This window comes from Equus asinus, chromosome 3 (assembly GCF_041296235.1).
Source record: "Equus asinus isolate D_3611 breed Donkey chromosome 3, EquAss-T2T_v2, whole genome shotgun sequence".
Taxonomy (NCBI): Eukaryota; Metazoa; Chordata; class Mammalia; order Perissodactyla; family Equidae; genus Equus; species Equus asinus.
In genome coordinates, this window is record NC_091792.1 from 127,708,217 (window position 1) to 127,728,925 (window position 20,709).

The following is a 20,709-nucleotide window of genomic DNA, read 5'->3' on the forward strand; positions in this document are numbered from 1 at the left end:
ATTTCCCTCTCTTTCCCTAGATTTGTGGAATTCTCTGCTATTATTTCTTTGAACATGCTCCATTCTCCTTCTCTTCACCTTCTCTAATACCTATAATTCTTATGTTGCATTTCTTCATTGAGTTGGATATTTCTCAGAGACCTTTTTCATTTCTTTTTAGTTTTAGTTCTCTCTCCTCTGTCTGGAGCATTTCAACATGTCTATCTTTGATTATGCTGATTTGCTCCTCTATGATGTCCACTGGAGCATTCAGGGTATCTGTATTTTGTTTTGTCTCTTCCATATTTCTGTCTCCTCCTCCACCTGTAGAATTTCTACATTTTTATGCTCAGGAAGACTAATTCTTTCCTCCATAAGATCATTTCTATTTCTTAATGATTCTGGATTATTTTTTATTTCATTAATTGTGTTTATCATGTCCAGAATTGCTGCTTGATTTTTTTTTATAGTTTCAATCAGTTTGGTGAAGAGAATCATTTTATTGCTGAGCTCCTTGAATTGTCTTTTTGTATTTTCTTGTAGATCGTTGAGTTTCCTTGTGATGGCTATTTTGAATTCTCTGTCATTTAGGTTATAAATTCCTGTGTCTTCAGGGTTGTTTTCTGGAGAATTGTCATTTTCCTTCTAGTCTGAATTGTTGCTGCTGTTTCTTATGGTGCTTTACAAGCTAACCTTTTGTCAGTGTGCTTGTGGATGCAGATTCCACCTGTTACCCCTAGGGGGAAGCAGAAGCAGACTTTCTGGCCCCACCCTGTCTACTGGAGGCTGTGGGTGTATTATGGGTACTTGCCCCAGCCTGGGGTGTGTTGAGGCACTTGTGTGGACTGTGCTTGGCAGGGAGGACTTCCTCACTGGGACCCGGGCTAGGACCACTCCTAGGTGCTTCCGAGGCACAATGAGTTCCCCATCCCCGCCAGGCTCAAGCTTGCCACGACTCTCCCCACAGCTACCCAGCACACGTTCCCTCTTTCAGGGCTCAGCAGCCCTATGTGTGCTCTCTAGGGGCCTGGGGAGTGCCTGGCCCACTGCGTGATCTGCTCGTGGTCCATGGTGCCACTGTGCCTTGACAGGCAGGGCTTCCTTGCTGGGACCCAAGCTGGAGCCACTTCTAGGCACTGCAGGGGCATGGTGGACACCCCATTCCCACTGGGTGAGCGAGAGTGATCACCAGCAAAGGTTACCACTGTCTCCTCCTACAGTCACCCAGGGGCGTGTTCCCACTTTTGGGGTGCTTTGGCGCCAGACTGGAAAGCATTTGTGTGGGTGCACAGGGCTCCGGGTATGCTCACCTATCTCTGCCACTTCCCGGGGAACCAGTCCATCCACCCTCCAGTGTATAGCTGCATGCATCTCTCAGGTGTCCTGTTGTGCTATGTGGGCTTCCTCCATTGATCATTGAATGTACATTTAGTTGTGGTTCAGAAGGGGGAGAGAAAAAGCAAACAGTTCACTCTGCCATGTTGCTGATATCCTTCCTGTCTCAAATTCTTTTAGGCAGTTAGAAGTTCACATTTTCTTCTTGAGTCTTTCCTGTCTTAAAAGTAATCTGCCCAAAATAATCTCAAATCAAAGAGACATTTTGGCATGGCAAATCTGCTTTCCACTCTTGTCGATAAAATGTTCCACCATAGGAAATATTAATTTTTATAGGATTAATAGTCAAATCTCATAGTTTCTGGGTACAAAGTGAGTACAAATTGGTACAGGAACTATACATTTTTGTTTGGGTTTTGAGACATGCACTCGTTTTGCTTTCAAGTATATAAAGTGTAAGAAACTTGGCCAAGAAAGTACAAGATAGAACCACTTAGATTATTTTTCCAGAGGTTTAAAGTCTTAATTATTTGAACAATGTTTAATGGCTATTTTAGTTCGCATTAAGCACTGACATTGTGTCAGACACAGTAGGAAGCACTTTACACATTATCTTATTTAATCCTTATAATAGGTCACATATCTAGGAGATGGTGGAATGATAATAAAGCAAGATTGCCTGATTCTAGAGACATTTTAACTACCATACTGCCTTTACTGTGAAATATGATATTATATATTCTGTGTTGAATACTTTTCAGGGTAATCAACTGAAATGGCATAAGAATGGCAAGAGATGAGAGTAATTTCATTTATAGCTCCCCAGCTAAGTAAAATTTCACTCAAACTCTTATTACCAGTTGTAATCAATGATGTCTTTTATTTTTTTTAAAAAGGATCTTGATATGCATTATGAACCCACAGACACTGCTGCTATGGCTCGAACATCTAATCTGAATGAGGAACTTGGGCAGGTAAACTAAATTTCTTGTTGATATGTTGAATTAGAAGTCAGATTTGGTGTAATTTCTGCAGTATGTGACAATTTCAGGTGAATTGACAGCTCCTAATTTTCCATTTTTTGAGTAATTGGCATAAATACACATTAGTACATAACTATCAATTTTCATTTTTAGTAAATGAAGTTTTAAAACTTTATTTAAAGCGTAATTTGCTCTCAGATTAAGGTATTGCACTGAGGGATGTCCTTCAGTATATAGTCTGATTAGTATATAAAGTGTTGGCTCTTTTTGAGTGATAAACTCCCAACATTAGAATCATTAATAGCTTTTGACCAGAAAGGAAGGAAAAGTTAAAGTTGATTGGTGAAGTTGTGTAAGTCAAAGTATAATAGCAGTCACGCAGGAATTTTAGATTTATAGTTCATGCTATATTTACACTTATGTGTATATTTGTAATCCATTTATACATACTAGCTGAGAAAGTATGGTTGTTGTTTTTTTTGTAGTGTTGCCCTCTGCTAACTCTTACTTTTCAAATAGTATTTAGGCCAGAATTATCCTTTTTCTTACCAACTTAGATGTTGTCTAAAGTTAATTTTAAGCTATCACCAATTCCATAATTGTTTGTTATGTTGAGAAATGCTAATAGATGTTTTAGTGCTCTATAAATGTTAAGCAGTAGGAGTGGCACTTTCTAGTGGAAATTCAGACCATATAAAGACAAATTTCTATATGACTGTAGTTTTTCTAACATCTTGATAGTCTTGACAGTGTTCATATATTAAATGATTCATTGCTAAAATACTAAAAAAATACAGTCGAACATATTCCTTAATGATTGTACAGAAAGTAGTCAGTCAATAGTATTCATTGTGTCCCTATAATGTAACAAAATTGATAAATAGAATAATGTAGGACTGTTTTTTTCCCCCATCTTTAAAAGACTGGCTTAAAAAGACCTGAAATTTTAATAAGAAATTTTAAACTTTTTTTAGGTAAAATACATATTTTCTGACAAAACTGGTACTCTGACATGCAATGTAATGCAATTTAAGAAGTGCACCATAGCTGGAGTTGCTTATGGGTGAGTTTTACCCTTTAATTAGAATATGAAATACACATTTAGTTAGTGCCAACAATTTGATACATTTTGGGAATTCTTATTATGGGAGTTGTGTTTTTTTTAATTGAGAAAGCAACTGTTTTAATTTCAGTATCCATATACATTTTGTCTTTTATAGTTTGGTATTGTTTTTCATTTGGAATTACCTATGAGGTGGGGGCTCTGCCCAATAATATTTCAGTGTTTAGAGTTGCCGAAGGTCTCTGTCTGACTCTGGTAATAAAGTACATGTATGCTTCTCTCTATGTTGCCATAAAGTTAGAGTGCGGCTTGCATGTGGTAAGAACATGCAGTCTGTCCTTGGCAGTTTTCAAGTTAAAATATGATTGTTTCTGATAGTTAGCCCTTTGATTTGTTTTTTTCTTTTATCATTTCTCCTCTTTGCAATCACAGAGCAATCTAAATATCTGACAATGGAAGGAGGAAGGGATACGAAACTCTTAAATATGGGGGATAGTGGATATCATCAAAAACTTTTATCAGGCCCTTAATGTCCTTTAGAATGTGCTGCTTGAGCACCCGTTTATTTCTTACTTCCAAGTATGCTTGCCTAAACTGTTCAAAATCCTTCTTTTTTAAATATTTTATAGGGTAATGTGAGAAAATTAATTTTTACATATCCTAAGAAGACATGATCAAAAGGTGAAACACCTCCTGATTGATTGACATTGGCATATATATCAAATTTTCCAAACCCCTTTTCTACAAGTGAGACTGGTAAATATCAGTCTCTTAACCATTGTAGGAGAGGAAGACAGTTCTTCTACCCTCAATTCTATTCCCTCTAGGTCCTTCTGGCTGGTCTAAGAATTAAATTGACATAAGACAGAATGACAGGAGAAAACCAAACAAAGCTTTATAACATGTATACATGGGAGAAACCAGAAAAATGGAGTAACTCGCCAGAGTGGTGAAAGCTGCCACCTTAAATACTATTTCAGCTAAAGACAAAGGAGGATGTTGGGGGTGGGGAGAGTCAGTTATAGGAGATTATCAGAAAGAGCACAGTAAAGAAGAATAAGGCTATTATGCAGATTCAAGTCCTTGCCTTCTGCATTGATACTAGTTTCTAGAGATAAGGTCATCCCCCTCCTCCTGGTGCAAAGAGGGAGACACCTTTACAAATGGAGATTTCCCTTACAAATGTAAATGTTTCTTACAAAGGGTAACTTCTACTTGGTTTTCAGAGCTTCTCCCATGTCTGCAGTTTTTTAAAAATAATCAGCCCAAAATAATCCTCGTGCCGGAGATACATCTTGAGGTTGCAAATACTGTTCCCCTACACCGTACAAGCAGGGACACTTGCTTTTGGGTTTTCTGGCTTGTACCCACTCTTCCCCACTCACACTCTGTCTCCAAGCACTAAGCTAGTATAAAAATAGTATATTGAATTTTGAAAATGCCTTAAAGTTATAAATAAACAACCATTTGGTAAAAAATTCTAGAATCGTATGTTTACTTCTATATGCAGAGTCTACTAGGAGAAATAGATGCAGGCAGATATCTTTGTACTTTGGGTTAGCAAAGAGTGTGACTAAAAATGACTTCAAACTGTGTGGGTAAATGAAGCTAAAAAGACATTCAATTGAATGGCTTTTTCACACTGAAAAGACAGGCTGTTAATTTAAGAAGGATGCTTAGTGTTTCCAGAGCTGGATGCCATTTTGTATCTTTCCTCTTTATCTAAAGATCTCCTAATCTCCATAGACAAAAGAGGCTCTCCTCGCCCCTCCCCCCATTGTTGCAGGCGGCTGGTATTTTGATTAGCTGCTGGAGCAGGAGAGGGTCAGCACACTTTTTGACATCTTATGTCAGTTTTTTAAAAACTTATGTATTCCACCCGTAACTATCTCAGAGAAGGAAAGTCCTGTTGTGATTCTAGAGTTTGTTGTAATATACTTGCTGAGAGATTTATGGTGATGTTTGTTCTTACGCAAATTGTGCATTCATAAATCTTATTTTTTAGAGTGATCTGTACACTTTATCAGGTTTTTCTTCCTGTTCTTGGAATAAAAGTCCTTAAACACTTCCAGGCAGTATTCTTCTCCTATCTATTGATGATGTTGTCATTAACAACTGTATTCTGCTGGAGTGGGTTTGAGACTGGTTAATATTAAAGTAGAATTAAGAGTCAAGTGTTGTCATCATTTAGATAAAGTTTCCAGTGAAACAGATTTCCTCTTGGGAAACTAACATTTCTTAATATTGAGGTGCAGTCATAAGGCATAAGTTCTAGTCCTAGCTTTGTCACTAATTCACCATGTGACCCTAGACAATTCCTTTCAAATATTCCAAATCCTTTAAAATGAGGGTGGTAAAACCAGATAATCTCTAAGGTTCTTTTCCAGACATAAAATGTTAACATGTTAAGAAGTAAAAAGCAGGCATTCCTTTGCTTGCAAAGTTTAACTATATAAACAGAAATATGTTTCTTCTTTGGATGATGTATCATGTTTTTGAGAAGACCAGAATCCTTGCTGAGTGAAGCTAGTTGTTAAGCTGCTTCCAATAATCAATCATGTACTGGCTGTGTATGTGCTTTTAGGATCCTTAACCCTGGTTGAGTTTTTATCAACACTCCCTCTGCCACACACACATCCTGATGGACAATTGGAATGTCAGCGTTGTAGAGAGCTGTTGATATATGAAGGCTTTGGACAAACCATGAGACTTCAGACTGTTCAGGTGTTCGCAATAGCAGACACACCACTGCAACTTAATTCCGCCAGACTCTGCAGGAAAAAGTAATTACTGTCAGCCACCTTTCTTTGGGAATTTCCTCTGGGCACTCTTGGTTTGTAAGAACCCAGACAGGGAAATAACATACTTTTACTATCCCCTTTGCCCCACAGCAATGTTGACACTTGTTTATTAAGGGGAACTATTAAGTACATGCACTTCCAGCTCCCACAGAAAAAAGCATGGTGTTTATCCCCCCAGGAGGTAGCAAAACAAAGGAGAAGAACACAAACTTTCATGTTCTAACAAATGCCTTTGGGGTTACGATTTCAGAGCTAATGCTTCTTCACCATTTTTTAAGAAGTAAGGTAAAACCTAGTTTTACCCCAGATAGAGTCAAAGGTGAGTTCTAATGACTTTTAACAGAAAGGCAAGACTTGGAGTCTCTTGATAGTACAATCTTTGCCTAGTTCTGTGTATTCCATAGGTTTGTAAGAAGATAATATTGAACACTTAAAACAATGCTTCAAAATTTAGTCTTGGTAAGTTTCCTCTCATTTCACATAATCATTGCCCCAAATCAGATTCATGAGGGGCAACGAAATAAAAAGATTTGTGCACATGTACTGATGCTGATTGTTTTGCAGAGATCAACGTTGAATCAGAGATGCCACCATGCTTAAATGTATAGACTGTTTCATTTGATCATTGTCTTTAGTTAGATATAAATGAGTTGTGATGTCATTTGTAAATCTAACTTAACTGCAAACTAGAAATTCCACTGTTTAACATTTCAACAAAGTGCTTCCTATAGGGAATAAGTCAGTTTTATCACTGTTCCTTAAATACCAGAAATAGGTAAGAAGGCTTTTATGTTCAGTGGCAAAGATTCTCAATACAGCGGATATTCTTTCTGGGCTAAAATCCTAAGTGCCATCTTTGTTGATAATTCAGACCTTACTATTAGAATGAACTGATGAGCTGGGCAAAGCTTAACATGATACAATCTCTAAGATTTAAAAAAATTCTGTTAAGCAAACTAAACTACTTTTTGTGGGAGCAAGTCACTTAATCAGTATTAAAAGCATTTCAATGACATTTTCCCTTTAAGTGAAAAATTAATGTTCTTAAAAGCAATCTTTGGGGGCCGGCCCAGTAGCCTAGCAGTTAATTTCGCATGTTCTGCTTCTGTGGGCCTGGGATTCACAGGTTCGGATCCCAGGCACGGACCAAGCCAAACTCTGGCAGGCATCCCACATATGAAAAAAATAGAGGAAGATAGGTACAGATGTTAGCTCAGGGCTAATCTTCCTCAAAAAAAAAAAGCAGTCTTTGTTTATATATGAATACCATATGTGAGTAGCTTTACTTGACAATATTTTATTTAGCAGTATGCTTACTGAAAGTATGAGCTGCTTCTTTAACACCAAGAAGAGATTCACCATGAGAAACTTCACAATAATTATAATACTTAGCTCCAAGGGAGATTATAACCAACAAATTTATCTTACTGCTCACCATGACTGATGGTTAAAGCTGGTAAAACACCATTCATTTGTTCATTCGTATACCTCAACAAATGTTTATCTCCTTCTCTGTATTTGGCACTTTGTTAAACGATGGGGATGTTATGATCAGCAAAAGTTCACATGGTTCCCGCCCTCCTAAAGTTTATAGTCTAATTGAGGGTTAATGGTTGTTAGTTAAGTAATCATACAGACAAGTGTAAAATCCTGACACAGTACAAAGGTCTATGTGAGTCTGTTATCAGGGATTCGATCTGTAGCGGAGGAAGACATTTCCTCTACCTGCTCTGGGTCCTTCTGGCCAGAAAACAAATTAAATTCACATGAGACAAAATAACAGGAGAAAATTAAACAAAGCTTTATAACATGTATACATGGGAGAGGCTCAGGCAAACTGAGCAATTCGCCAAAATGGCTGAAGCCACCATCTTAAAAATCATCTTCAACTAAAGGCAAAGGAAGATGTTGGGGGTGGGGGGAGTCGATCATGGGAGATTACCACACAAGCACAATAAACAAGAGTCAGGTAATTATGCAGACTTGAGTCCTTGCCTTCCACATTAATGACTCTCTAGAGATAAGGTTATCCCCCCTTCTTCCTGGTACAGAGAGGGAGACACCTTTACAGATGGAGATTTCCTTTACAAATGTAAATGTCTTTTACAAAGGGTAAGTAAATTCTACTTTTCAGAGTTTCTTTCCTGTCTGCAGTTTTTAAAAGTAACCAGCCCAAAATAATCCTCATGCCAAAGAGACATGTCTTGGGGTGGCCAATTCCAGTCCCCCACAGATCTAAGCAGGAAGGTCGGGGACTGCCCCCTGAAAAAATGATATGTGAGCTGAGATCTAAGGATGAATTTAAGTGAAGCATTTTCCAGGCAGATGTAACAGCAGGGATTTGCAAACGAAGGCAAATAACCAGGAAGCGCATACACACCGGAGCTGCTAGAACAGCCATCTCAGGGAAGCTGATGCAGACAGGATCAGGAGCAGGTGTTTGGATTGTCTGCTGCTCATCACATTCTGAGTAGCACTCAGTGTCTGCCAAGGCTGGACCAGACCTGGGGAGAGGGACCTTGAGCCTTGAGCTCCGTGACTTTTAAGCTGCATGACTTGAGGAGCACTGGCCCCTCTCCTGGTGTGAGATCAGGGGTGCTGTATAATACCAGTGCAATGTGGCAGAACCTTGGCAGTGTTTTTGCTTGGGTAGCACCAGGCCTTCCCCTGGTACAGTCTGGAGGCTGGAGTCCAAACCTTGAGGTTGATCAGGAATAATTGCTTTAAGCACTGGGCTGCAGCCAGTTTCCGCAGAGCTTTGCAGTAGGCCATCACCTTTTCTGGGAGTCCAGCCCACAAGAGGCTTGGTTAGCCCTTCCTCTCAAGCATCTACAAAATTCCTTTGGTAAGAGAGAGAATAGTCAGGAAAAGCCACTGCTTCTGTGGTGATTGGAGTGAAGATAGTGGGTACTGCACTGGAGGCAGTTTAATGCTTTGGAGCTGGAAGAGGAGGCTTGGAATGATGAGACCCGTGTCACAGCCAGTTTGCTGGAAGGGTAAAGAGAGTGAGGTGGACACTTAGGAAGTGAAAGGATCCCAATGAGGTTTATTGTGTATTTCTCAAAAATAACAATGATTTTACGTTTGTACTGAGTTCCACATATTTTAAAAATCTACCTATATCTAATATATTTAATTTAAAGGAAAAATATTGAATGGTTATATATAATGAAAGAAATGGGAGATAAGAAAATCTGCTCTAGCTGCTGAGAGAATGATCTTAAATGTTCTCATCACAAAAAAAAGAAATGGTAATTATGTGATGGGATGAAGGTGGTAGCTAACACTGTGGTGGGGATCGTTTTATAATATATACATGCATCAGATCACCACACTGTACACCTTAAACTTACACAATGTTATATGTCAATTATATCTTAATAAAGCTGGAAAAAATTGAACAATTAACAAGGAAAATTTAATACATAAATATATAAATAAATAAAATCTCTGTCATGTATTATGGGTACTAATTAATACATGACTGGCTGGTTGAAATGAAAGCTACGCGTCAATCAAACTTTCCTAGTGCTCAAATGAGCTAATGGATGAAATGAAAGTGTTGACAACTGTGTTTTCTGTTTGAGATAAATGGTTTAGTGACTGATGTATATTTAAGTGAAAAGTTTGGAATATCAGTCAATCTTTTAAAATTTGGTTCCGTTTAATTATAGAAATGTAATTAACTTTTACTTTAGTATATCTGCTTAAAGAACCATCACCTCATGGTAGTCAGATTTACCTCTAAAATGTATTTGGCAAAGTTTATCAGTGTGACAGTTCGTTCCTGGGTAATGGCATGTTTTTTTCATTAAAATACTTTATTCTGAGTATACAATATGTGATTAATTTTATGTTGGCTTTAGCTTGTATTTCAACTGCTAAGTTCAAATATTTCATACTGAATACTGAATTCTGTGCATAAAAATCAGTAAATTTCATGGCAAAGAGGCAAGTGGACTATCTAGTTATAGAACAAACTTCGTAAACCTGCTTAGTTACCATAAGCCATGTTCTACTTACTGTACTAACTGCCATTCTTTCATAAGCAACTAAAAGTTCATTTTCTTAACTTTTTTGAGATCTGTCTTTCAGTACTTCCGTTATTCATGTTTTTATGTTTCCAGCCTTTCTATGATTATTTTTTCCTCTCTTTCTGTCCCTCCTCTTGCTTTCTGAAGCCATGTCCCTGAACCTGAGGATTATGGCTGCTCTCCTGATGAATGGTAAGCTGCATGGATCTTTCTGTCTCACTGATTCCTTTAAAAGGTTTGCATGTTATTGTTTTGTTAGACACACTTCATTACTTTTGACAAAAGCATTACTGGTCAGGTAGGGTGACAATGCTATAAAGTAAGTATTTCTTGAAAACCATGACTACCCATGATTTCGTGTTGAATCACCTTTAGTCATTTTAAAACATTTAGTTTAAAGATTAGGCTTATTAGAGTTTTATGTTACATACCCATAATAAAGTCTGTAATGATCAACTCGGAGTCCCTGGGCCGTGGATTACTTAGGATTTCAATTGCAGCTCCAGAAGCTTTCTTCTGTTTTTTAGCTCAGCACTGCCACCTTCTGCCACTACGTACGTACTCTACAGCGCTAGCAGAATGCTGCTGAAACACCAAGGAGTGGAAATTTCCTTTTCAACTAGTTTACTAAATCTGCTTGGCGACTAGGAAATGAACTTTTTTTAATGAAATGTCTGGGACAAATTTTGGAAGACTATGCTACCAAGGACAAGAGTTAACTGAAACATAATTAATTTTAGAATTGTTAAAGATGGCATTTTATAGGTTTAATTTCAATAACTTTTTGGGTTTTTTGTTTGTGTTACCTTAAAATCCCCGCTTCCATGGATTTACATTTTCATTTAGAATAGTCTAAGTTTATTTTGATATTTCCATAGTTCATCATGATTTACTGGCCAATGAAATTTCCAAAAACAGTTTCTTTTAATGCTGGTAACTGTTGAAAATATTGTGGTTTTCTACGTGGTCATGTTTTTATTTTCAGATTACACGTGTGTTTTATGATTAAGCCACATTTCCAATATGCATGGAAATCCAGTAACATCATTTGATATTTTTCAACTTGGATTTTGTTTCAGTAAAGTGGAGACTCAGAAACAGTTTGCAGTAAACCTCATAACACCTAGGTTAATGCCAGAGGCAGCTGTTTGGTTCATGTGATAACTGATGAGTCATCACGTTAAAGGTCGTTGCTTGGTGTGTCATACATTTCGACACCTACACACAACTGAATAATTTTTAGTATTTTTTAAATGTGCCAAAGCGTCTTACTGTTGGTGGATAATTCAACTTTAATGGCATAAATATTCCCTTTTATTTAAACCTTTGAGAATGTAGTTAAAATTTTGACTATATCTTCTCATTTGTTGCTTTTCTCTAATATTAGCATATTAATTTTAAACCCTGTCCATTAGTATAGAATTAATATACATTTTTCTAAGATAACTCATTTATTCTTAGGGAAGTTACCTTTACCATATTTTTATTAATGTTGAATGGAAATGTTAAAAATTATTGTTTGTTTAGTCAGGTCATTTAAAATATTCTACTTCTGATGGAGGTTTCATGACTTTTATCACTGTTGGAAAAAGAGGATCTTTTATCTAATTTAATAAGTTCTTTTTGTGAAACACCCTTTTGGAAAATTTGATATTTGACATTCTAAACCAGGTAACTCCAAACAAAAAATTCCAGCTTTTTCAGAAATTGCTTGTACATTTCCACCTGCAGTTGCTTAGAAACTTAGATGTTAATGATTTAATTTAAAAACAATAAAACACTAGGGAAGGATTTTGCCACCTTTGTAATAAAGTGAGCTTTATTTTAAATATATGCTTGGATTCCCCATCTATCAAATGGTTACCTGTAGGCCTGAAAAGATGAAGGAATATAGATACTCTTGAGCTTCTGTTATGCCCTGGGTCCTGTGCAACGGCCATGATGCAGACTTTGGATTCTGACACCCAGGTTCACACCCTGATCCTACTGGTGCCCTTGGACAAGTTACGTAATCTCTCTACCTGCCTGTCCTCATCTGGTAGAACGTAGACATCACAGGGAGGTTGTGAAGATGAAGTGAGTGCTGTTTTTAAAGTGCTTAGAATAGTGTCTGGACATAGCAAGCTCAGAGGGAGTGTTAGCTCTGGTGTGTCTCACTTAATCCTCATGACGTATTTAATGAGTTATGATTGACATGACCATTTTGAAACTGGTGAAATTTAGGCAAAGAAGCTAATATATAACTTGACCTAAAGAGTACAACCAGTAAACATGGAAGATCGAGTTAAAACCTCACTCAGCCTAGTCCCACTACGTCCTATAGACTTTAAAGAACTTTAAAGAGAATCTGCTTTTAGAGCACAAGATATCCTTGCTATTTCAGTCATTTTATTTTTCGTTCTTTCTTGTTAAGGTAGCAAGAGCAGGTGAAATTTTACTGAGTTGAGAAAAGTTAGCATAGGGGGCACAATTTTGCACATTTATAGGTTTGGCATGCCCCAGGTCTCATCCAGTTGATTTCATGTTGCTAATGAAACCAAGATGGAAAGACGATCCTGGTTGGATCATGTGCTCCAGGCACCTGACCGCATCGTGACTGTGTAAATCCAGAATCTGGAAATTCATTCCTATCTGTCAGCAGCTTCACCTTTCAATGTGAAGTTCACTGAATTCCATATATAAAGCCTGTGACCTGTATTATATTATACTTTACTGTCCTACTTGAACCATAGTCACTACAAAAATGTCAAGTTAAAAAAACACATGATATTTAACACTTAAATGTATTTAGATTATTTTACATTTAGTCAACTTGAAGGCAAACTTGTAATGTGGTAGTCCTTTCAAACATGCTCTCTTGACAAGAACACAATTGGATGATGGCTATAGCTCTAGTTGCTTAAATATATTAATATACATAGTTTATGGAGATAAAATCATCTCCCAACCGGTAGCCACTTACTCCAAAATTGGCACGGTTTTCTTGTTATTGCCAAGTACCATCGGCTAACATATAACCTTCTAGATTAATTCTTTTCCATTAAAAATCTACAATTGGAGAAAAAAAGTCTGCTTATTCTCAGCATTCATGAAGCCCTAAGATATGATTATTTTCCAAATCTATGTACTTCCACAACTGTTTTTTTCTTGTTCTGATGTTTGTTATGGAAAATTTCTGGCATAAACAAAAGTAGACAGATGTACCCATCTACTTACTTCAGTAATATGCACTCAAGACCAGTTTCAATTCAGCTACACCTTCCCCCCACTATTATTTTGAAGCAAATCCCAGATAACATATTTGTTTTTCTTAACTGTTTAATATAGTTCCACATTATTCTTTCTAAGGGTTTTTTTTTAAGTTAATGCTAGTGAGCATGATTCTCCAGAAGGATTACCTTAAATTGTTCTATGCTTAATCATTTCACTGTGGTTTTTAGTATTATCATTATATCAGTGGATAGTACTCTTTTCTGGTCTTATTTATTTTCTCATTTTATTCTGGTCTATAATTATGTGTGGAATAAGTGGTATTATTCTGCTGCAGCAGCTAGGCTCACTAAAATTTTCTTCCAGGTGTACTGTATAATAATGAGATCTAACACATCCAAATTAGTGTTAGTCTTCAAAGTAGTCACTTTGACAGGTAATTTATTTATTCGAATGATGCAGCCGTTTTACAGAATGTTTTTGTAATTCTTCTTTTGTAATTGCCTTCAGAAATACTTTGAGCCCTGCGGAAAGCAGATCTCATTACTTTGGTCAAAACCAGTGTCTAACAAAAATATTATTATTGAATTCAATCACTTACTTAAATTCTTGATCTTGACTGGACCTGACTCTGCATAACAAATTCGTCTCTGAAAATTAAATCTCCCTTTAAGGAATTTTGATTTGGAACCAGTAGCACCATTCGAAAGCAGGAGGTACAGATCCTTTCAAGAAACAGTGCTCTGCAGTCACACCGTGGTCTTCCCGCGTGTGCATGTGTGTAGCATAGAAATGTATATAATGTGTGCATTTAGTTTATACGTAGGGTGTGTATTTATTTCATGTGGCCGATGTGGATTTTGTTCCAGTTTTTAATTTTTAATTTAAATCTGACTTGTTTTTTAAGTTTTTAATACATTAACATGTTATAAATTCAAAGGGTGGAAAGAGCTCCCTGTCTTAGAGCCCTCCATTTCCCCCGCTTCTGAGGGCAGCCGCTGTAACCAATTTCAGGTGTATCTTGCTAGGTCTACTCTCCACATGTACATGCATGTGTTTTTTTTTTCATGTTTTTACAAAAAGTGAAGCCTACTGTACACAAGTTCTGCATCAGCTTTTCTTTTGAGATTTGTCAATATTCCATGAAAAGCTTCCCATTTTTTGTGTGGTATTCTGTTATGTGGATGTACCACAATTTTTTAAAGCAACATCCCTGATAGAACTTGGGTTATCTTTTGCTATTAAAAATGTGCTGCAAAGAATGAATTGTACATACAGCATTTTGTACCATAGATAACATAATTTCCTAGAACTGAGAATACTGGATCAAAAGACAGATGCATTTTAAATTTCGATAGTAATTTCCCAACTGCCCTTTTTGGAAGTTATACTAGTTTTCCTTCTCACCAGTGATATATGACTTAACTTGTTCCATAATCACAACAGCACAGAGTTTGTCAAACTTTATTTCTGCCAAATTGATAAATTTAAATTTCATTTCTCTCATTATGGGATAAGGTTGAACTTATATTTAAAGCCACTTGTATTTCCTTCTCTGTGGACTGTGTGTTTATATCCTTTGCTTGTTGTTCTACTCCATTGTTGATTTTTTTTTTTTTTTTACTGATTTCCATGAGTTCTTTTTATTTTATGGAAATTAACTTTTATTATATGAGTTGGAAATATTTTTCTCCCAGTTTTGCCTTTGGCTTTTGACTTTGCTTGCAGTAGTTTTTTCTATGACGAAATGTTTTAGCTATATGGGCAATCAAATTTGTCTATTTGTTTTGTTTTCTGAATTATGTATGATACTTAAGCCTTTCCCACCCCTAAGTTATTTCTTAAATTTTCACGTATCTGGAATACTTCTATTAAATTGTTCATCCAAGGTGGAAACCTCTTTGGTTTAAGGTGAAAAGTATGGATCCAACATTTTTCTTTTTTCTTCTGAGGACTTTCTTGTTGATACCAATTTTGAATTTAAAAAAATTGGTAGTCCATACTGTCATATATGAAAATAGCTAATACTAATTAAGCCATATACATTCTGAATTTTCTCTTAATCTTTATTGCTATGGGGATTCTTCATTTTTGTAAGATCAAGAAATAATTATCTACAATGTTCCATAGCTTTTAAATCAGCCTGCAAGAAACTGCAAGTTTTCTGACATGGGCTAACAGCTCATTTTTCTTCCTTCTTTAACTGTTACAGTCTCTGCCTTATTGCTTCTTACAAAACATCATCATTTCTTTGTCTCCTTGTGAGCAAAGTGTCACTTGAAAATTTCTATGGAAAAATTTAACAAGATATAGATGTTGCTTATATTTTTACTTGTGAGCAGTTTGCAAATTCATGTAGTTTTGTCAACTAACAGTTTAAACTATTACTTTTGCTTTTAATATAGTTGGTTCTTATTTTGAAATGACATGAGCTTCCTAATTTTATCTGTTTACTTTTACTAAAAGTAAAAGTTTTGTAAGATTTCAGAGAAGAGTCATGAGAGTGCCTTGCCTGAGTTATCTGACCTGGGCTATGTGATCAGCAGATGAGTTTTTTATGGTTTTTATGATCTTGGGAAGAAAGCCACTTTCTGGGAGAAGCATTCTTGTTTAGCCATGATCCATGGTGGAAGCCTTCAAGGGTGCATGGAGGATGGACTGTGTCCATGTAAATATTTCAATTGTTTATCCAGTGTTATTTCTTATAAATACATTTGAAAGTTATATCAATTATGGTAACCATGACTTATGAAATGAAAGAATTACTGGTGAGATTATTAAGGCATATCTTCAGATTTATAAAGGCTTTTAGTTTGGAATTCTTTGGAAAGAAAATAGACCTCCACATGTAAGATGTTACTGTGAATATTCCTCGACGTTTCAATTTATCTAACAAATATGTAGGAAAGTATAACTAAGAACCATTAATGAAAACATTTGAAAAATGGGGAGATTTTATGACACCTCAAATAATTAACTATTTTTAAGCAGTGATAGTATTTGGAGGAGAAATATGCTGATTTTTTCCGTCTCCCCACTGATAAGTCATTTAAAAGGTCTTGGATTTTTCCCTCCATCTTTAAAGCTAGAGGAAGAGGAATAATAATAATAATGTGTTTATTCTGTCTCCCAGGAAAATTTTGAGCACTCTAAACTACTACATGCAAATAAAGATGCATTATATTGTAATTTTGAGAATTAATAGACCAAACAACTAGATGTGAATAAAGATATATTTTATTATAAACATTCTAACTTCCTCCTTTGTTTATGGGAAAAATATATTTCAATGGCGATATTGTGTATGTTCAATTACTTCTAATTCTTTTTTTCTTCCTTGATTTCTCCTTCCATTCAAGCTACTGACTTTAAAATGTGAAACTCTTGATATTTGACACATTGGCATTAATATTACCCTTTGTAACCTGTAAAAATTGTGATTAAAAGCTTTCTGGATTGCAGTTATTTAGTTTTGGACACATTATTTTTTCCTCGGTGAATTAATTCTGAAATTTTCTTCTATGCACAGAAGCTTACATGCATATATTTTCACTGACAATTGCAAAGTATACCTTTTGGGTTTGACATTCCTGCTGAAATGCTCCTTGTTCTTCCACTGAATCTCAACATTTTGATATTAAATTGCATGGCCATGAGATTAATAATAGCTAGATTAAGGAGGCAATTCTGACTGTTTGTTTCATGTGGAATACATAATGTGTTTGCTGATCTGGGTGTTCCCACAACACAAAAAATCCCGTACACCTTTATGATTTGTTCTCCTTAATTATACAGAACAAATGTGATATGTACATAAATATATCAGATATTTGTTAGTGATAGATGTTGATAAAATATGTAAACGGTTTATTCATATTTTTGTATTTAATATGCTAATTATGTAGTGTTAATACAATGAAGATTTCTCATAGGCTAAAGTAAAAGAATAATTTTTATAATAACTTTGTTAGTCCTCAAAATTCTAAAAGCTTAAAAAAATTTGGAAGTAGAAGAAATTCAATTCCAGGTATTTTAGCAGTTTTATTACATTTTTTAAATTAATTGTTTAAATTTCATGTGGCTACAATATAATTTTGCTCCAGGAAAATGAACTATAAGATACTATTTTTCATTGTGCTGCAAAAATCTGTCACATATTAGAATGCTTAAAAACAAATTTATGATTGAATCATGAATCTATGATGTCTTATTTGGGAATGCAGACTAAATTACATTTAATCTATTAAGGGTTTACAGGCATAATGATTAATTTAAAAAGCAAGTTTCAAATAGATCAGTAGACTTGTATAAATGAACCAGGTTTGCCTCATTTCTTTTCCCCTTTAGGCAGAGCTCACAGTTTGGAGATGAAAAAACATTTAGTGATTCATCATTGCTGGAAAACCTCCAAAATAATCATGTAAGCAACATAAAACCATTATCTTTTCATTAATTAATAAAAACTGAGTGTTTCTCTGAATTATCTTCCATGTTTATGTATTTATATATTACTTTCTTTTTAGTTTCACCATCATTTTTAATAGTTATCAAAATCTGTTATTGCTGAATCCTTTTTACTTGGCCAATATAAATTTATCATTGTTAGAAATTTGTTTTAGTATCAATCAATATTCTGTCTTTTTAAGATGTTTTATATTAAATAATTATCGAACTCTATTTGTATGAAACAATTTACTATTAACAGTTTCCAAAATATCTGTAGAAATGAATTACCTGCTCAGAATTATAGGCCAGTACCAAATCTATACAATGAGAACTTCAGACATCTGCCACCCAATGTGAACATTCCACTTGTGAAGTTACTGACACTTATTAAAATTCCATCAGATCCAGTGATATGGTCTCCGAGATCCAGAACTTTTTCTCACAATTGGTACCAATTTTGAATATTTGGTTTGATCTCCATATGTCAAAACTTGAACTTATAATCATTACCCTAAAACATGCTGCCTCTCTAGTATAGATAAATTTATCACCTGTGCCGCTGGCCAGGGGCCTGGCAATGTGTTCTGATGGGTATTTTTGTGGTCGTTTTTGTTAAGAAAGCCTTCAACAAAATATTAGGTTCAAGATTCACTAGACTAGACCACCTCTTCCCTCATGTGTTCTCAGGTTCAGTAAATTGCACCATCACCTATCAAATTACTCTTTCTAAGAACTTAAGGGTTGCTTTTGATACCTCCTTTCCCTCCACCACCAGGTCTATAAAGAATCACCAAGCCCTTGTCAAGACTGACTTCTTAATATATCCTGAAATGTCGTCTTCACTTCGTTCTCACTTCCGCTTCCCTGATCCAGACTATCAGCATCCCCCATGAGAATTACCATAATAGCACGCTAACTAGTCTCCTTGTTTCCATTTTTACTCCCCTCCGGTTGCATATGGCGACTGGAAAGATGCAAATGAAAGTGAAGTCCCATCACTTCCTGGTTTAAAACCATTTTCTGGCTTCCTTCTTAACTTATAAAGTTACATGATCTAGCCCCTGCTTAAGTCGCTAACTTCAGTTGAAGCTACTTGCCTTTTCTTTCTCTTCAGGCCACACTGGCTTTCTTTTATTTTCTCAAACACACTTCATTCTTTTCTTTCCTTCTTCAGGACCTTTTCAGTCATATCTGATTTCTTTTTGATGGAAGACTCTTTGCTCAGTCGTTCATAAGATTGAAACCTCATCAGCTTAAATATCACGTTCTCTTGAGAACAACCACAGACTGACCCAAATTGCATTACATGATAGTTGCACATTCTCTCCTTTATAGCCCTTTTTGCACTATAAATACATCATTCTTGTGTATTTATTTGTGTTCTGTCTTCCCCGCAAGTCTAAGCTTCACATCCTAGGAACCATGTCTGTTTTATCTATTGTTTTAGCCTGAACGCAGATTTTTCAAATAATATTCTGATTTACCTTTCCAATCGCTTCATTCTTTTTTGTTTTTAAAGTCCAAAAGCATAGTGGAATATTTTTTCTTTATTAATTGACATTTCTCTTCATCAGGAGCCATACAGGAAGATGTTTAATTTAGAAGATCTGGCTTCTTTTCTCCTATATACTCTAAGCTCCTTGCAGAAAGGATCTACTCTTATGTCCTCCTCAGGCTGTAAGAGTCCATTGTACATAGGAATTGTTCAATCAGTTCTTTTTTATTCAGTAAAACATGTATCAGGTTAAGGCTGGCATTCTGGGAGAGAAGGAGGACGAAGCGTTAGAGAGGAATCCCCTGCCATCGTCACCCCAACCCAAAGCAGTGGATCCACAATAAGATCAGATGCCTAAAATTTAAATCTGATCAGACCTAGAACCAGGTAAATGAACACTTTAGAATTTCTCTCCTGTCTTCTGAGGACAGGATTCAACCATATCTGCCTTTGCACTGTACTATTTCTGTTTGACAGCACAAAGTTGTCCTGCATAAATGTTTAGAAAATGAATGATAGAGTTCAAGAAGGAATAACTTTAGTTTAAAATATTTTCTCCATAATAGATGTGGACTTCCTAGTTGACTATAACCTCACACCCTCAAGGCTTAACATCTATACTCTTAAAAGATAGACATGAAGTAATATTGCTATCATTAGTGTCAAAATGTTTAAATGAAAAGGGCTAAATTATGTGCTTATTTCTTACAGCCAACTGCACCTATAATATGTGAATTTCTTACAATGATGGCAGTTTGTCACACGGCGGTACCAGAGCGAGAAGGCGATAAGATTATTTATCAGGCATCATCTCCAGGTACAAATGAAGCAGTTGTGATGTATTTTTTGGTATAAATTGCTCTGAAATTTGAGATTGTCTAGAAAAAAATCTATTTAATTTGAAAAAAGTAAAATAATCAAGTTATGTTTCTTAGATAAAAAATTTTGTTTACTAATTACAAAAAACTTGGCTTTCAGCATTAAATATATGTATGTTAAAATACATAACTTTGTATATGTAATTTGGGGTGTATGACGTAAATAACATGGAAATTTGAATAACAAAATTCTCACAAGTAAAAAGTACTTTTTTATATGTACATAGTAAGTTCTCCCTTCTTTATAAATAATTAAGAATAACCTATTAGTCAGAAACTGGTTTTACACATAAGCAGACAGGAAAAGGAAGATCTATTTGCCTGAATAGTGTCCATTTGAGAGCACCAATTTTGCTTTTCTCTTTTGGAAATGATAATCAAGGAGCTTGTCGTGTATTTATTTGGATAAGGAAAGTTTTCACATTTGAAGGGATTCCAAAAAATATATATTAGCATAGTTATCAATATTTAATACTTAAGCTTAA

General features: G+C 35.6%; 1 protein-coding gene across 5 annotated transcripts in view; it reads left to right on the forward strand.

Annotated features, from left to right (window-relative positions):
- The window catches only part of ATP8A1 (ATPase phospholipid transporting 8A1), a 221,318-nt gene that overhangs the window by 82,871 nt on the left and 117,738 nt on the right, over positions 1–20,709 (forward strand). For 3 of the 5 annotated variants that reach the window (XM_070505963.1, XM_014857150.3, XM_014857151.3), the window contains 5 exons: positions 2,211–2,288; positions 3,272–3,360; positions 10,343–10,387; positions 17,753–17,825; positions 20,058–20,163. In XM_070505963.1, coding sequence (XP_070362064.1) covers positions 2,211–2,288; positions 3,272–3,360; positions 10,343–10,387; positions 17,753–17,825; positions 20,058–20,163 — 391 coding nt within the window. The remainder of the gene's footprint in view (positions 1–2,210; positions 2,289–3,271; positions 3,361–10,342; positions 10,388–17,752; positions 17,826–20,057; positions 20,164–20,709) is intronic. The other 2 variants (XM_070505962.1, XM_070505961.1) reach the window with 1 other exon arrangement.